At 36.4% G+C, this 16025-nt stretch overlaps 2 protein-coding genes across 2 annotated transcripts; both read left to right on the forward strand.

The window, feature by feature from the left end:
• Nucleotides 1–1571: 1571 nt before the first annotated feature.
• LOC130743705 (replication protein A 70 kDa DNA-binding subunit A-like) lies at nucleotides 1572–4560 on the forward strand. Its single transcript, XM_057595933.1, has 11 exons — nucleotides 1572–1995; nucleotides 2087–2186; nucleotides 2263–2372; nucleotides 2491–2521; nucleotides 2595–2727; nucleotides 2780–3058; nucleotides 3178–3333; nucleotides 3437–3517; nucleotides 3614–3754; nucleotides 4144–4278; nucleotides 4369–4560. Exons 1-11 carry the CDS (start codon nucleotides 1572–1574, stop codon nucleotides 4558–4560), a joined length of 1782 nt encoding a protein of 593 aa, XP_057451916.1.
• Nucleotides 4561–11835: 7275 nt separating this feature from the next.
• Nucleotides 11836–14610, forward strand: LOC130743706 (uncharacterized). Its single transcript, XM_057595934.1, has 4 exons — nucleotides 11836–12167; nucleotides 12260–12805; nucleotides 13158–13218; nucleotides 13621–14610. Exons 1-4 carry the CDS (start codon nucleotides 11836–11838, stop codon nucleotides 14608–14610), a joined length of 1929 nt encoding a protein of 642 aa, XP_057451917.1.
• Nucleotides 14611–16025: the final 1415 nt, after the last annotated feature.

Here is a 16025-nt window from a genome sequence, read left to right on the forward strand (position 1 = left end):
GGTTGCTCTTTCATCTAAATCTATATACTCCCTCCGTTCCTATATATAAGTCCATTTTACCTAATTCTCTTAGATTAAGAAAAGTAGTTACAAGCAACAAATTTGGAAAAGAATTTATTCACTTTCCTAGACTACCCTTATTTAATTTCTTATAAATTTCTCTCTCCAAGTTATTATTTCAAAACCTCATTGTCTCTTTCATATTAAATATGATGATAGTTTTGGAAAAAAATAATTAATGCTCCATTGATATTGTAAATGGACTTATATTTAGGAACAAGAAAAACACTAAAAAATGACCTTATAATAAGGAATAGAGGGAGTACTTTATAAAACAATAACACTATGAGATAGATTCTGCTGAGGTGTCACTCCCACAATCAATCTACTCTAAGAATGACTCTCTCAGCCTTCTCTCCTACATGTCACTCCTAGATCCAGGCTCAGGAAATGCTAACGTGTCAACCTCTCATGCATTTGAGTTTCATGGGCTCCACTTGCCTCATTCTTCTCCAATAAGCTTTCGAATTCTCCACTACTTTCTCCACTAGCCATGTGATCCTTAGGGATGGCAACGGGTAGGATCGGGCACGAGTTTTACAATTACCAAACCCAAACCCAAATCCTAGAACCCAAATCCAAACCCAAACACAAACCCTCATGGGCGATAAAATGAAATCCATGCCCAAATCCATTGGGTTTCGGATTTACCCGAAACCCAAACCCAAACCCATTAGTTACGTAAAATAGCAACCCGATCCAGAACCTACTTTCATTGAAAGAAAGAAAAAAATAAATACTATTCATCATCTTCATCTATCACAAAAGTGAGACAAAAATAGTTTAGAGTTTACTTTCTCAAACATACAAAAGTACAAATAATCATCAAACATTAAGAACAAAGTTTATAAATATATATATGTATGAGGATTTTTTTGTAATTTTATGTTTCGGGTATCTTTGGGTTCGGGTTTGGGCGGATATGGGCACGGATTTAACTATTACCAAACTCAAACCCATAAATGGCTACAGTAACGGGCAAAACACAAACCCAAACCCAAATCCAGTCAACTCGGATTTTACCCGTTAAATCGGATCGGGTTCGGGCGGATACCCATGGGTTTGGGCAAAATTGCCATCCCTAGTGATCCTCCGGCTTCTTTTGTTAATTGCCTCAACAATTCAATTAATTTCACCTTCCATTAAATGTTAATGTCGTTTCTTTACATGCGGCCTCTGTGATTGACCAATGGGAAATCTCCTAAAATTTTGCTTAATAATTTGTATTCTCCCTACATCCGTCGCCGCCCTTCTTCCCCAATAGGAATTTGATTTTTCCACTGATATGTTCATGCGTTGTGGTGTTTTCTATATGCAGCTGCAATTAAACCTAATTATATTTCACCGCCTAATCTACCCAATTGTGTTACTTTGCCTTTGTTTTCAAATTTTCTTTCTCCCGGTTCTTATCATCGATGGTGTGCTATAAATAACCTTTATCGCTACCCTTTCATGACCATCTAACTCTCTATCGATTCATCATTTTGTTTCCTAAATTCTGCAATTGCTAAATGGCTTTGGCTGGAAAGGTTGATCCAATCTCAGCACTTGACGAATCCAAAGAAACATGGAACATTGTTACCAAAGTTGAGCGTTTGTGGGTGAGCCCAAGTCTCTATGGATCAAAGTTACCTTTTTCCACGGATATGGTTCTGATGGATTCGAATGGCGACAAGATTCATGCTTCTGTTAGTAAGACTTTGATTTACCGTTTTCAACATCTGATAACGGAGGGTAGGGTTTATAGAATCTCCTTTTTTGGCGTCGGAGAAAGTGGTCGCGATTTTAGGACTACCCGTCATCCCTACAAGATCAATTTCCAGATTCATACCTCTGTTCGAGTTCTTACAAACACTCAGATCAACTTAAGCCCTTATTCCTTCATGCCTATTTCAGAGATTATGTTGAATGACCCTGATGCTTCGTTTCTCATAGGTTGATTTTTTGATTTTGTTATTAAAGTATGTTTTATTTTCTTGATCTCACTTAATTTTGTTTTTCTAACTTTCTCATTTATTTTGTGCAGATGTTATTGGTATTTTGACTGGTGCAAATGGTGAGCAGGAGTTTGAAAAAGATGGTGTCAAGCAGAAGAAGATCATCACCCTTGAGCTTGAACAGGATGGGTATAACTTTTGTACAATGTGTCATTTTTTTTTTAATATAGATGCCATCGTTTTGATATTTTAATTCGTTTTTCAGTGTAAGAATGGAATGTGCCTTTTTTGGTGAGATTTTGGCTCAACTCTCATATGGGGATATGACTAATGCTGTGGTGGTTGTTCACTATGCAAAAATAAAGCCTTTCAGAGGTATTTGTTACCCTTTTTAATTTAGTTACTAAACAAAATTTTTGCTAAGTCGTGCGTTTTTTTTATAGGTAAGGGTAGTATCCAGAATGTTTATGGTGCTACTCAGATTTTGTTTAAGATATTGACGAGACTACCAAGATTCGGGAAAGGTATTAATCTGAAATGAATTTTATTGGTTCATTTTATGATCCTGTTAATTAATATTTTTGACATTGTTTGAAGTTTTTTTGAGAGGAATGATCCTGCATCTCAAGTACTGAGTCAGCTTCAGGATTCTGGACGGATTTCTGTGGAAGAGGATTTATTGAGGCAAACTGATGGTAAAACCATACAGCAAATTAAAGATCTTGCTCAGGTTTCTATTAGGTATTGTTGTAATTAGGTCATTGCTTTTTTTTTTCTTGCAGAAAACATACTGTGTTGTCCTTGGTACTGTCAAGTACATTCCTGATGGCATGGATTGGTATTACCCAGCTTGCAAGTGTAGTAAGAAAGTGTTTCCTGCTGATGGAATGTATTTTTGTGAAGCCTGTAATCGACATGTTGTCTCACCATTGTACAAGTTTCGTATTCAACTACGAGTGATGGATTCCAATGATAGTGCTACTTTTGTGCTATTTGATCAAGAGGCTTCTGCTTTACTGAACAAGAGTTGTGCTGATTTGGTTGATGCTTCTAACAAAGCTGTCAGTCTACTATAAAATTTTTATCTTCTTTTTAAAATTTATATGTACAATTTTTTAACTTCTGTGTATTAAAATTTAAATCACTTTTTAAAATAACAATGGATTTGTTACATTTACAGGGCCCTGATGCATCAAATGTGCCTTCTGAAATTTTGGAATTAATTGACCGGACTTTCCTGTTTAAGATTGAGGTTGCAAATAGCTCCAATTCTATTTATGAGCCTTCATATCGTGTTAAGAAGATTTCTTCAGATGTTGATCTAATTACTCAGTTTGTCACCAACTTCCCCCACCCGAGATATTTGTTATTTTTTAATAGTGTATATTTGACCCATTCTCCATTGCAGTGTATAAAACTTTTTGGTTATGTTGTTCTAGGATGGATCAGAACCATTTGAATTTCTTGCTACCCCAACTTCTGATGTTAAGCAGGAAGCCGTGAACCCCAACATTTCTAAGGTTACTATTTTACTCCTCATATCTTATTAAATTTGATAGTATGCTTATTCCATATCATTTATTTTTGAAACTATAACACTTTTCTTGATCTTTCAGGATCTGAATGCTGATTTTGCAGTTGCTGTTGAAGAACCCTTGACTGAGACTCCAACTGGAAAAGTTGTTGATTTAAGTTATGATTCTCAGGACCTTACTCCTTCTGCTGGGTCTTCTACTGATAGCGGCCAGAAGATGAAGGTTCATAATTAGTTTAAATACCTAATTTTTTATTATCTATTGTTCTATCCAAGAACATAGAGATGAGGTACGGTACCTAGAGTGAAAAGATCGTGATGTGAGAATCTAGAGAGAGAGAGAGAGCGTAACCGCTTAGAAAGAGAAGGTAACTGAATTTCCATCTTGTTATTTCTCTAATGAGCTCCAAAAATCCCTTACAATTGGTAACTGTCCCCTATTTATGGATTTGGGGATTGGGCTTGGTGCCCCTAACTTCTCTTAATGGGCCTGTTGGGCCTTCCCCTTGCACGTCGCCCTGGGCTGGCGCGCCTGGGCGAGGGACCTTAGGGTCTCGCCCAGTCCATCTATCATTGTTTGTGCAACCATCTAAATATGTTTAATTTTTGCAGTCTGTGGGTGAAAATGTTGTCACTGTTGCTGTTTCTCCGGGGCCTGGTGGTTCAGTTGAATCTTCTAACTCTGGGAAGATGAAACTGAAGGTCAAGTTGGAGAACATGAATAAGGCTAGAAATGAGAAACTTAAGGTCAGATATTGTAATAAAGATTTTTTATATAACTTGATTATCTGCTAGCGTTAATCGTTTAAAATTGATGGTCCTCCTTTATTTTTATAGACCCTTCATGCTGTGATTGTTGCTGCTGTTGTTACTCCAACTGTTAGTGCCGAAAATGCCATTGCTGATGTTGACTCTTCTGCTGAAGCTTCTCCTCCTTCCAAGCGCCCTTCCCCTCCTGATGTTGATGTCAAGAGCCATTCCGCCAAAAACAAGAAGATTTTCAAAGCTGTTAAGAAGGAGAAGATTTGAAGATGTTGTTCTTCATTTTTTTATGTTTTCTGATTTTGTGGTGTTCATCTGGCTTTGTTGTCATGACTTTTAATTTCCGTGTGTTTTTTCCTTGGATTGTAATCCTTTAATCCTTTAAAACTTATTTGTGCTATTTGCGCCAATTTTGCGAGCTATTTAACGATGAATTTTTTTTTGCGAATTTATTTGCTCTAATTCCTGAATTATGACGTTCTGTTAGTTCATGTTTATATTTATTGTTATTCTTGAGATTCATAAAACATTTTTTATTATATCTGGATAACAACTACATTATAGTGGTAAATCAACTGATATTACATAACTGCTTTTTGGATAAGGTAAATACTTTTTAAACCCTTCATTGCTATGCTATGTGACCTTTTTTCCTTGATATAAGATATTTTTTCTCACCTATTTTTTCAATTCATTTGTATTATTTGGATTGATTCAACTAATGGTATAAGAAATTGATAGCGCTATTTCCATTCAAACAAAATAAAAATGTAATTGAGTTTAAGATCATAACTTTGAAGAAAGAAAAGAATTTTTTTTTAAAATATGTTAGAATATAAATTTTAACGGATATGAATTTTAGGGAGTGTTACATTAAGAAAGAGGTTTCTCAATTATGATGAATGTTCAAATTTGTTTTTAATTGAAAAAATATATGCATAATTAATGTTTTTATTTAAGAAACTTTGACGAAAGAAATGAATTTTTTTTTTTTACTCTGAAGGAATATAAAATTTAACGGATATGAATTTTAGGGAGTGTGTTGCATTAAGAAAGAGTTTTCCCACTTGCAATGAGTGTTCAAATTTGTTTTTAATTAAAAAACTATATGCATAATAAATGTTTTTATTTAGGAAATTTGAAGCCAGAAAAACCTGGTTCATGAGAGTTGTGAATAGAGAGAGATTTTTCAGGTTCTAAGGATAATAATTATTGAAACAATGCATGGGTTGAGTGCAAAGTTTACTTTTGTTTAACCGATATGCCATTTAAGTTTCCCCGTGTGCTCTTCTCTGTTTTATTGGCATTTGTTCTTTCATGGGTCTCGAGAATAGTATAGGTAGACTAAGACATTAATTGCATTTATCATTCATCATTGCTTCTTTTTACCACCTTTCCGTCTTCAACTGCACCTATTACATCAATTGCCATGACCAGATTTCAATATCTATTCAAAATCTTTCTGACTAAATACGTGTGAGTATAACTCAAATTCCAAGGGAGTGCCATTATTATCCACTTTCATCTCAAAGCGGTGGCTTTTTTTGGTAGAGTAATTTTATCTTCATTTCCCAACTTCCCAACTTCCGCCATCCCTTACTCCGATCAACCCAAAAACACCATGCGTAGAATTGAGGATTATCCATGGCTATGGTACAAGTTCTGGCTTCCAGTTTACTCACGGAAGTGGCAGGTTAAATCAAGTTCATCTAATTCATTATCATTTTCATTATATTTGGTGATTTATACATAGATTCTCATTTGTTTTTGTTGGTTTTTTTTTAACGTGAAAGAGAAAAGAAATATTTATGATGGAAGGCCAATTTTTTATTAATCAGAACTTGCTCTTTTAAAGGCAAAGAGTAACTAACAAACTGACTAGAAATCTGCAAAATTTGAAATACTAACAGAAGATACTCTAAACAAATTCAAAGATAGTCTAACTAATCATTCTAACAGAATTAGGACTTATTCAAATTTAAATAACAACTTCAAACTAACAACTTAAATTTAAAATTCAAACAGCTACTGAGACATAATTTCAACAGTTTTGCATGCAGCTTGAAGGGGAAATTGATCGAAGCTTTATCCGTGAACATGGTGCAGAGATTAGTAATAGATGGAACTTGATGGATCCTGTTGGAAATTCTAATATAGTCTATTATAACATGGATCCTGCTCGGCCGAGGCTCACCTATGGATGGTACCAGTTACGGGATTTTTACCACTTGGAGGGTGACTGCCTTTTCATTCTGAACTATGTCAGTGATTCCCTTTTTCACATCACCATTAAAGACCATGAGAGAAGGGAGGTTAACTATTTGGCTTTTGGGGATCCTGCGATTCGTTTTGCTTGGTTCAGGCGGCCAGATGATGAACCCGATCCTCCAGTGGTTGTGGAGGAGCCTGAAAGCCCTGATCTTTTCGACTTGGATGATATTGTTGACGAGCCTGAGTTAGATATTGTCCCTACAAATGAAGTTGTACAAGAAGGTACTGCTCCTGTTGTAGAAGATCCTCCAGTTCCTGAGATTGAAGGGGCTGAAGTGCCTGACATTGACGGGCCTGAAGTTCCTCTTGATGATTTAGAGAATGGAAAGGTGCTAGAGATACTGTCGGTTGGCATGATTCCTGGCCCAGATGAAATGTATGAGTGCATTTTCACCCACACCCACACTTATTGCCAAGCTACTCGCTCCATGATGGTATAACATTCGTAATTTAGGGTTTTGTTTTTATAATTTCATTGCAAATTTAACTATTTTACATCTAATGTGCTATGTTATTTTTTCTTTTGATCAGCATGTGCCTTCCTTTGTTGGTGCATATCTTAGAGAAGTTGGGGTCAATAGCTGGATTTTCCTTGGATCTTCCGGTATTGGGGTTGAATGCCGCATCATAATGCCAGCAAATGCGAATTATGTCAAAATTGGACAGGGGTGGAGGGACTTCTGTGAAGTTAACAACATCATCCCACATCAGGAGCTCACTTTCAGGTTCACAAATCCTCATGATAGGGTTGTTCATGTGGATTAGGGTGTTTAAAGATGGGGTGTTTGTTTCCCCTTTTAATGTTTATCCATGTGCTGTATTTTCATTTTAAGTATGTTTAATTTCTGTGGACAATTTAATGGTTGTAATTTGATGCTTTTTTTTTTAAATTTGGTGGTTGAAGTTTTAGCTCTCCTTATCAGTTGTTATGTCTTTCTTTAGAAAATTTTCATTAACAACTAAATTTGGGTGTTCAAACTGGAAAAATGATATGAACCTGAGAATTTTAAGTAATATATCAATTTTATAGAAGTAATGACAAAATGTTATTGATAATATTATATTAGTGACTGCTTAAATTATGTATTTGTTTATCAAATATTACTCGATCCGGCCATATGGCTCATTTTTTCCAAAAGGTTTTTAAACACAATCTACCTCAAACTTAAATAAAGGCTATCTTTGATGTACAGATAAACAAAATCTAAGTATATAAATTATCAACAGAGAGATTTTATTATATCAATTAGATTCAATTTGAACAAACATATATGGAAATCTGTATATACTGGGTTGTTAGTTTGCGTTAATCCTTTTTATAATTTCAAATAAAAAAAGAAAGTAATAAAGAATTTTTAATAAAACAATGTTAAAACCGATTCTTATGCATCAAGTAGTTTGATTTCATGATTTTTATTATATTAGATATGAAATAATAATTGAGCTTCTTTTTCTGTATCCCCATAAACCTTCCTGATTGGTTTGTTTGTTGTTACTTCATTGTGTGTCTCCCCTTGGAATATGAAACAACTTTAGCCAACTACTTTCAGAAAAGTTGGAAGGTGAATAATCTATCATAGCTTATATAGACAAAGCCACACACAATGCACTCTCAACCACAATAGTTACTCTGAATGCTTTGTTAGAGGCATGGAGATGGAAAAACAAGATAGTGGTTTTAGCTTTGTTGAAGCAAGGGCAAGACGGAAAGAAAAAATTTCAAGTAAAAGGAATGGTAGTATTATTTCTTCAACAAGTTCTTCATGCGTGAATAATGTCAGCAAAGAATGTTTTTCTCCAGAATTGGTAACCCCCTCTACGAACCATAGTAAGCTGACCTCCGTTGATGGGGTCTATTCAACTAGCAAACCATCTATATCTCAAAAAAAAAAAGGCCAAGAACTTCAGCAAGTAGAAAACTCACCACTGTAGAAACAATGCAAATATCTAACCCTCCAGGTAAAGCTTTGACAAATGATGATTGTTTTTCCATTTTTTCATTGTATCTATGGTGGTTTATACAACAACCCTCTATTAAATTAAATCTCTGTTGGGATAAATTTCTCAGTAATGAAGGAACATTGTGGGAAGAGGAAATATACAGTTGGATGTACTCCTGGAAGCCTAAAATATACTTCTGGAAGTTTTTTATGCACGGATCTGGGCAACAAGCATTTTGAATCCTTGCAGTATTCTTCACAAATCTATCAAGCAACGCCGAGTGGTATGCATAAGAGTTCAGCAGTGACATTGTTTAGAAATGTTTTCACTCCTTTTGTTTTTATTATACTTTATTTGTTTAGAAAACTTATATTCATTGGAGTTTTTTTTTCAGGCTCAGGAAGTTTGCATGGGCTGCCATATTTAAAGATTACCCCTGAAGGCAGTTTTGTTTGGTATACCTCTAATCCAGTTAGAGCAAAAGAATCAAGAATGAGGAGGAAACTTATTTTGACGGCTAAGAAACGTGGGGTGAATTTAGCAGACAAAAATGAGATTATGTCAAGTGTTGTTCGTTGTGTTGTTTCAGGTTTGACTCTTTTTGCTATTTTAATCTTGCTGCAAATTGTTTAAAGTAATCTGGCAATTGTCTATATAGATATTGTTATAAAAAATTGGTATTATTGTTGTATTTTCCAGGTTCATGTGCCACCCCACTTTCTAACATTACAAATACCGTTGACAATACCAACCGCTCGAAGGAAGCTAGGGCTAAACGTAAATCTATTATGTCAGATGCCAAAGTTGCCAATAAATCTGGGACTTTGGATTCTATTAGAACCTTAACTTTTGAAGATGTTGATTCCCCGATGGTTCAAGGTAAATATCTATTTGGAAGTTTAAACAATATTTCCCAGCCTTAAAGTTTTAAGTTTTGAAAAGAAAATTTTGAATTTGTTATGTAGGGTTTGATGTGTCAAAAAGAATTAAGTGCTCCCAAGCTAGAAAGAAAAGATTTGAGGTGTTGCACGACAAGAGAGAAAAGCGGAGTTCAAACAAGGAAAATATTCCACCCGAAGGTACAATATGAGATTATGTTTAATATTAGTTTCATTTTAATTACATGAGGCTGAAAAAATTATATTCTTTCACGCAGAGTTGAATCAAGAGATTTATTCTTCCGAGATATTGCCTGAAACACATTCTGTGAATCCTGAAAGTTCCCTTTGTGAAGTTGGAATACTGAGTAGTGATGATGATAGTTCCGGCCGGGGTATTTTTATTGCAACCTCATATACTTCCTTTCCAATGTACATTATAATTTGCTTATAATTCTGACCCAGTTATAATTCTTACCTAGGCTCCGATAGTGATGCTGATGAAACACATGCTAATTCTATTCCAGAACTTCCGTCAAGCATATCTATTATGTTTGAAATGGCTGAAAGTTCAGGTTTGTTCTCAATATAAAATAATTTTTTATATTGTTTAAAAAATTCTATGCGTTTCATCCACTAATGAATTTTTTCTTTCTGCACAAATACTTGATATTGGTGATCCTACATGTGTATGTTTCTACTGTAATGCTCAAATGTGGCCTAGAGAAAAAACAGTAAAGATTAAGGAATCAGGTGCTGCAGCATTTTCTTTATGTTGTTTGAAAGGGAAGGTTACCTTACCATTTCTTCCTAAGCCCCCAAATCAATTACTGAAATTATGGTCAGATGAGGATTCTAGGTCAAAGAATTTCAAGGAAAATATCCGAGCTTACAACAGCATGTTCTCATTCACTTCTATGGGGGGGGGGATGTATTGACTTCTATAAATGATGGAGGAGGCCCTCCCCAATTTGTATTAAGTGGCCAGAACTTTCATAGGATCGGAAGCTTAATTCTGAATGTCGGGAATCCGTCTAAATTTGCTCAGTTATATATATACGATACACAAAATGAAACAACAAATAGGATGAAAGTTTTCAGGTATTGATTTACCCGTGCATTGCTTTTTTTTGTAGAAATGAATTAGAATACAGTATAGGGTTATTTTTTTGGAATCATATGATGTTTTCTTGAACTTTTATTGGGCAACAGTAAGGATTCTGGACTGAATTCCACGTTGGTTGAAGATTTGAAGGACATGATCGATCAACATAACGTATTGGCTAGGGTTTATAGAAGAGTTCGCGATTATTTAGACTCAAACGAAACCGCCAATATATCTGTCCGTCTCTTTAGAGGTAGAGGAAAGGATCCTAGAACATATAATTTGCCTACTGTTGATGAGGTAGCTGCACTGATTGTAGGTGACTTCGATGATTTGGAGTGTGGCAGGATATCGTGGTTAGAATGAATGATGGTTTTCTTACAAAAGTACATGAAACTCATGCTGCCTCTATACCTCTACAGTACCTCTTGTTTTCCCATTTGGAGAGGATGGATTTAGAGAGGATATTCCTATAAGTGATTTATTTAAAAATATGGGGACTTAAAAGAGGCACACTGTTTCATTGAGGCAATTTGTAGCTTTTAGACTCCAAGAGAGAAGCAATGAGTTTGGGATGGTGCTCAACAGTCAAAGGCTATTTCAACAGTTTATTGTAGATACATATACTATGATAAAAGCCAACTGGTTGACATACTTGAAGTTCAATCAAGAATCAATTAGAGCTGACTATTTGAATGGGGTTGCTGAAGCTATTGATAAGGGGGGAAATAGATCCCTCATCTGTTGGAAAGCGGGTTATATTGCCTCCGTCATTTACCGGAGGTCGGAGATATATGTTCAACAATTGCCAAGATGCAATGGCCATATGCGGAAAAATTGGATACCCTGATTTGTTTGTAATAGCTACATGTAATTCTGGCTGGCCTGAAATTCAAAGGTTTGTTCGTGCTAAGAACCTGAAAGCTAAAGATAGGCCAGACATTTGTGTTCGTATTTTCAAGATGAAATTGGATATTCTTATATCTGAATTAAGGAAGGGGGAAATATTTGGAGGAGTTGATGCAGGTATACATCCAAATAGTTAATTTCTATGTAGGTTATATTAAAGTTTGGAACTCTTTTATTATTTTTTTAAAAGGGTTTTGAAATCTTTCATGGACTTTTTTGATGATGTAGGCATGTATACTGTCGAATTCCAGAAGAGGGGATTGCCTCATGCACACATTCTTTTGTGGTTGAAACCTCAATATAAACTTAAAACAAGTTCTGATATTGATAAGCACATATCAGCAGAACTTCCAGATCCGAAGCTGTACCCGAAATTATAGAAGGCAATTACCTCTTTCATGATGCATGGGCGGTGTTGTCGATCGGAACTCTCCTTGCATGGCTGATGGGAAATTTTCTAAAAACTTTCCAAAGAAATACCAAAATTGTACCATTGTTGATGATGACGGGTTCCCGCTGTATAAAAGAAGGCAATCTAGCATTTCTGTGTTGAAAAAGGGTGTGCCTCTTGATAATGCGTTCGTTGTACCGTATAATCCCCGTCTTTTGATGCGCTATCAAGGGCACATAAATGTCGAATATTGCAACAAATCCAATGCTATAAAATACCTTTTCAAGTATATAAACAAAGGACTAGATATAGTCAATGTTCGTGTATCTAATAGTGCTGAAGGTGGAAGCAATGTGGAAGCTCGGGATGAAATCAAAGAGTATTATGACTGCAGGGTTGTTTAGACAGTATTTTACCTGTGGTTCTTTTGAATATAAGTTTTACATTATTAAATGCTAATTTAATTTGCAGGTACCTTACTCCTTGCGAGGCTGCGTGGAGAACATTCAAGTATGACATTCATGATAGATGGCCTCCGGTATCACATTTGGGATTCCATCTTCCTAATCAGCAAAGTGTTCTCTTCAAAGATCATGATGATTTAGAAGAAGTCGTGGAAAAATGCTCAATGAAGGGAACAAAATTCTTGGCCTGGATGAAAGCTAATAAAAAGTATGTAGAGGGGAGGGATTTAACTTATGCGGAATTTCCAAATAAGTTTGTATACAAGCCTGAATTAAGACAATGGTTTCCTAGAAAGAGAGGAATGGCACTTGGGCGAGTTCAGTATGTAAATCCCGGTTATGGGGAGCTTTATTACTTGCGAGTTCTGCTGACAAAACAAAGAGGTTGTGATAGTTTTGAGAGTATTCGAACTGTCAAAGGGGTTGTTTATTCAACCTTCCATGATGCATGTGAAGCTTTGGGTCTAATGGATGATGATCGGGAATATATTGATGGTATTCTTGATGGAAGTGAATTGGGAAGTGGACATCAGTTAAGAAAATTGTTCAGCAGGTTAATTTTATCCAATATGATGTCTAGGCCTTCTGAAGTATGGAGAAAATCATGGCAGCTTCTAAGTGATGGAATCTTATATGAGAGACGAAAAGTTCTCAAAATTCCAGGTACCTTATTGTTTCATATGTTTAAGTTTTCATAATTATTTTACTTAATGCGGCTTACTCTTCTGATGAGAAAGCATTCTAAAGTGCCATGATATGCAGATCTTCAAATTGACGATGAAAGTCTGAAAAAATCTTTGTCTAATTGAAATTGAAAAAATACTGCAAAGCAATGGAAGATCTCTCAAAGAATGGCCATGCATGCCATATCCTTTGTTCTCTGAAAATGTTAATTTTGAAAACAGGTTGGTTGCGGATGAGTTGAATTACAATAAGGAAGAAATGATGACACTGCATGATGAGCTGGTGAAAAGCCTTACTGTAGAGCAGAAGAGAGTCTATTAAAAAGGTTTTGGATGCAGTTATGTCTAATAATGGAGGTTTCTTTTTTTTTTATATGGATTTGGAGGAACGGGGAAAACGTTTGTTTGGAACACTTTGTCTGCAGCTTTGCGTTCGAGGGGGCTTATTGTTTTAAATGTAGCATCAAGTGGCATTGCCTCTCTTCTCCTTCCTAGCGGGAGAACAACTCACTCAAGGTTCTCTATACCCATATCCATAAATGAGATATCAACTTGCAATCTTCTCCAAGGTTCTGTTAAAGCTGAATTGCTTCAAAAAGCAAGTTTAATAATTTGGGATGAAGCTCCAATGTTAAACAGGTATTGCTTTGAAGCTTTAGATAAATCTTTAAATGATATTATGAAGACTCGCGCGAAGTTTGGTTATGATATACCCTTTGGGGGTAAAGTTGTGGTTCTAGGGGGCGACTTCACACAAATTTTACCAGTTATTTCAAAAGGAAGTCGTTCTGAAATTGTTGGTTCTGCCATCAATTCATCGTACTTATGGAAACATTGCAAAGTCATGAGATTGACTATAAACATGAGGTTACAAAATGATGCTTCCAGTTCTTCTGCATCAGAAATAAAAGAGTTTGCTGACTGGCTTCTTCAAGTTGGAGATGGCACTGCTCCTACAGTTGATGAAGAAGAATCTATTATTGAGATCCCACAAGATTTGTTGGTTGAACAGTGTCAGGAACCTCTGGGGGAGTTAGTCAATTTTGCTTATCCAGAACTTTTAAACAATTTGAAGAACAAGACATACTTTCAAGAAAGAGCAATTCTAGCCCCAACCCTTGATAGTGTGGAGGAGATCAACAACTTCATGCTATCTTTGATTGCTGGTGATGAGCGTGAGTATTTAAGTTGCGACACCCCATGCAGATCGGATGAAGATTCAGAGATGAATCCAGAGTGGTTCACTTCTGAGTTTCTTAATGATGTTAAATGCTATGGAATTCCAAACCATAGAATTTTATTGAAAGAAGGGGTACCTATAATGCTTATTCGAAACATTGATCAAGTTGCGGGGTTGTGTAATGGAACAAGAATGATAGTAAATGCGTTGACTAAATATATCATTGTGGCAACTGTTTTGATAGGAACAAATTCTGGGGAAACTGCTTTTGTTCCAAGAATGAGTCTAATTCCATCAGAATCAAGCCTTCCTTTCAAATTCCAACGGAGGCAGTTTCCAATTACTTTGTGCTTTGCAATGACTATCAATAAGAGTCAGGGCCAATCACTCTCACATGTTGGGCTATTCCTTCCAAGACCTGTGTTTACTCATGGCCTATTTCACTTATTGGATGCATGTACAAGGTGGTATCCAAATTGCTGGCAACCAGGTTGAGCTCTGTCATGGGAAAAATTATTGATGATCGCCAGTTTGCTTTCATTGGGGGGCGTCAAATGCTTGACAGTGTCGTGATCGTTAATGAAGTGGTTCATGAAGCAAAATTAAAGAAAAGGCCTACAATTATTTTTAAAGTTGATTTTGAAAAAGCCTACGACTCTGTTGAATGGGGGTTCTTGGAGTACTTGATGAGAAGAATGAAATTCAGTGAAAAATGGATTGAGTGGATAATGGGATGTCTGAGATCTGCATCTGTGTCTGTACTTGTAAATGGCAGTCCCAATGGTGAGTTTAGAATGGAAAAGGGGCTTCGTCAAGGGGACCCTCTGGCTCCATTCCTTTTTCTAATTGTTGCTGAAGGATTAAATGGGCTCTTTCTCAATGCAATCAAAGTTGGCAAGGATAGGGGAGTTGAGGTCTCCCTGCTTTAGTTTGCCGATGATACTATTTTTCTGGGTGAGGCCTCTATCCAGAATTTGATGGTGCTGAAATGTATTCTCCGATGTGTTGAGCTGGCTTCTGGTCTAAAAGTGAATTTCCACAAAAGCAAGCTGACTTCTATTGCTCTTGAGCCCGGAGTTGCACATCAATTCGCCTCATTTCTTAACTGTAAGGTAATGCAAATTCCTTTCATTTATCTGGGGATGGGAAGTCGTGGTGGTTGCCAAAAAACTTGGGAGCCTGTTATTAAGAAGTTGAGGGGGAGATTGTCATCTTGGAAGCACAAACTGGTTTCATTTGCTGGCCGCATTTGTCTCATTCAAAGCGTTCTTTCAGCACTGCCCCTGTTTTTTCTATCTTTCTTTAAAATCTTAGTTTGTGTTTTGAAGATCTGCAATAGAATGATGCACTGCTTCCTGGGGGGAATGAGGAAGATAGGAAAATCTCTTGGGTAAAATGGTCTGATGTCTGCAAACCAAAAGATGTTGGTGGGTTGGGCATCAAGGATCTATCACTGTTTAATAGGTCTCTTCTGGGGAAGTGGCTTTGGAGGTTGAGGTCGGAGCCTGATAATTTGTGGTGCAAAATTATTAGAGCTAAATACAGTCAGGGAACCTTTTTGAAGGAATCAGCTTGGTGGAAGGATGTTCAGGCAGCTTGTGAATTAGGAGGATCGAGTTGGCTGGATGCCGGGTCTTCAAAGTCAGTTCGGTCAGGAAACGATATAAAATTCTGGCTTGAGGACTGGTCAGGTAAGGGGATTTTTAGAGACAAGTTCTACAGGCTGTATAATTTGTCAAGATTGAAATGAGATTGTATTTCTGATTGCGGGCAGTGGATTTCTGGCTCTTGGCATTGGAATCTCTCATGGCGCAGACCCCTTGTTGGCAGAGAGTTGATTTGGCTTCAGGAAATGCACTCTGACATGCTTGCGGTTCCGCTTGTGGAGGGTATAGTGGATAAATGGCTTT

The sequence above is a fragment of the Lotus japonicus genome, chromosome 3, assembly GCF_012489685.1.
Source record: "Lotus japonicus ecotype B-129 chromosome 3, LjGifu_v1.2".
Taxonomy (NCBI): Eukaryota; Viridiplantae; Streptophyta; class Magnoliopsida; order Fabales; family Fabaceae; genus Lotus; species Lotus japonicus.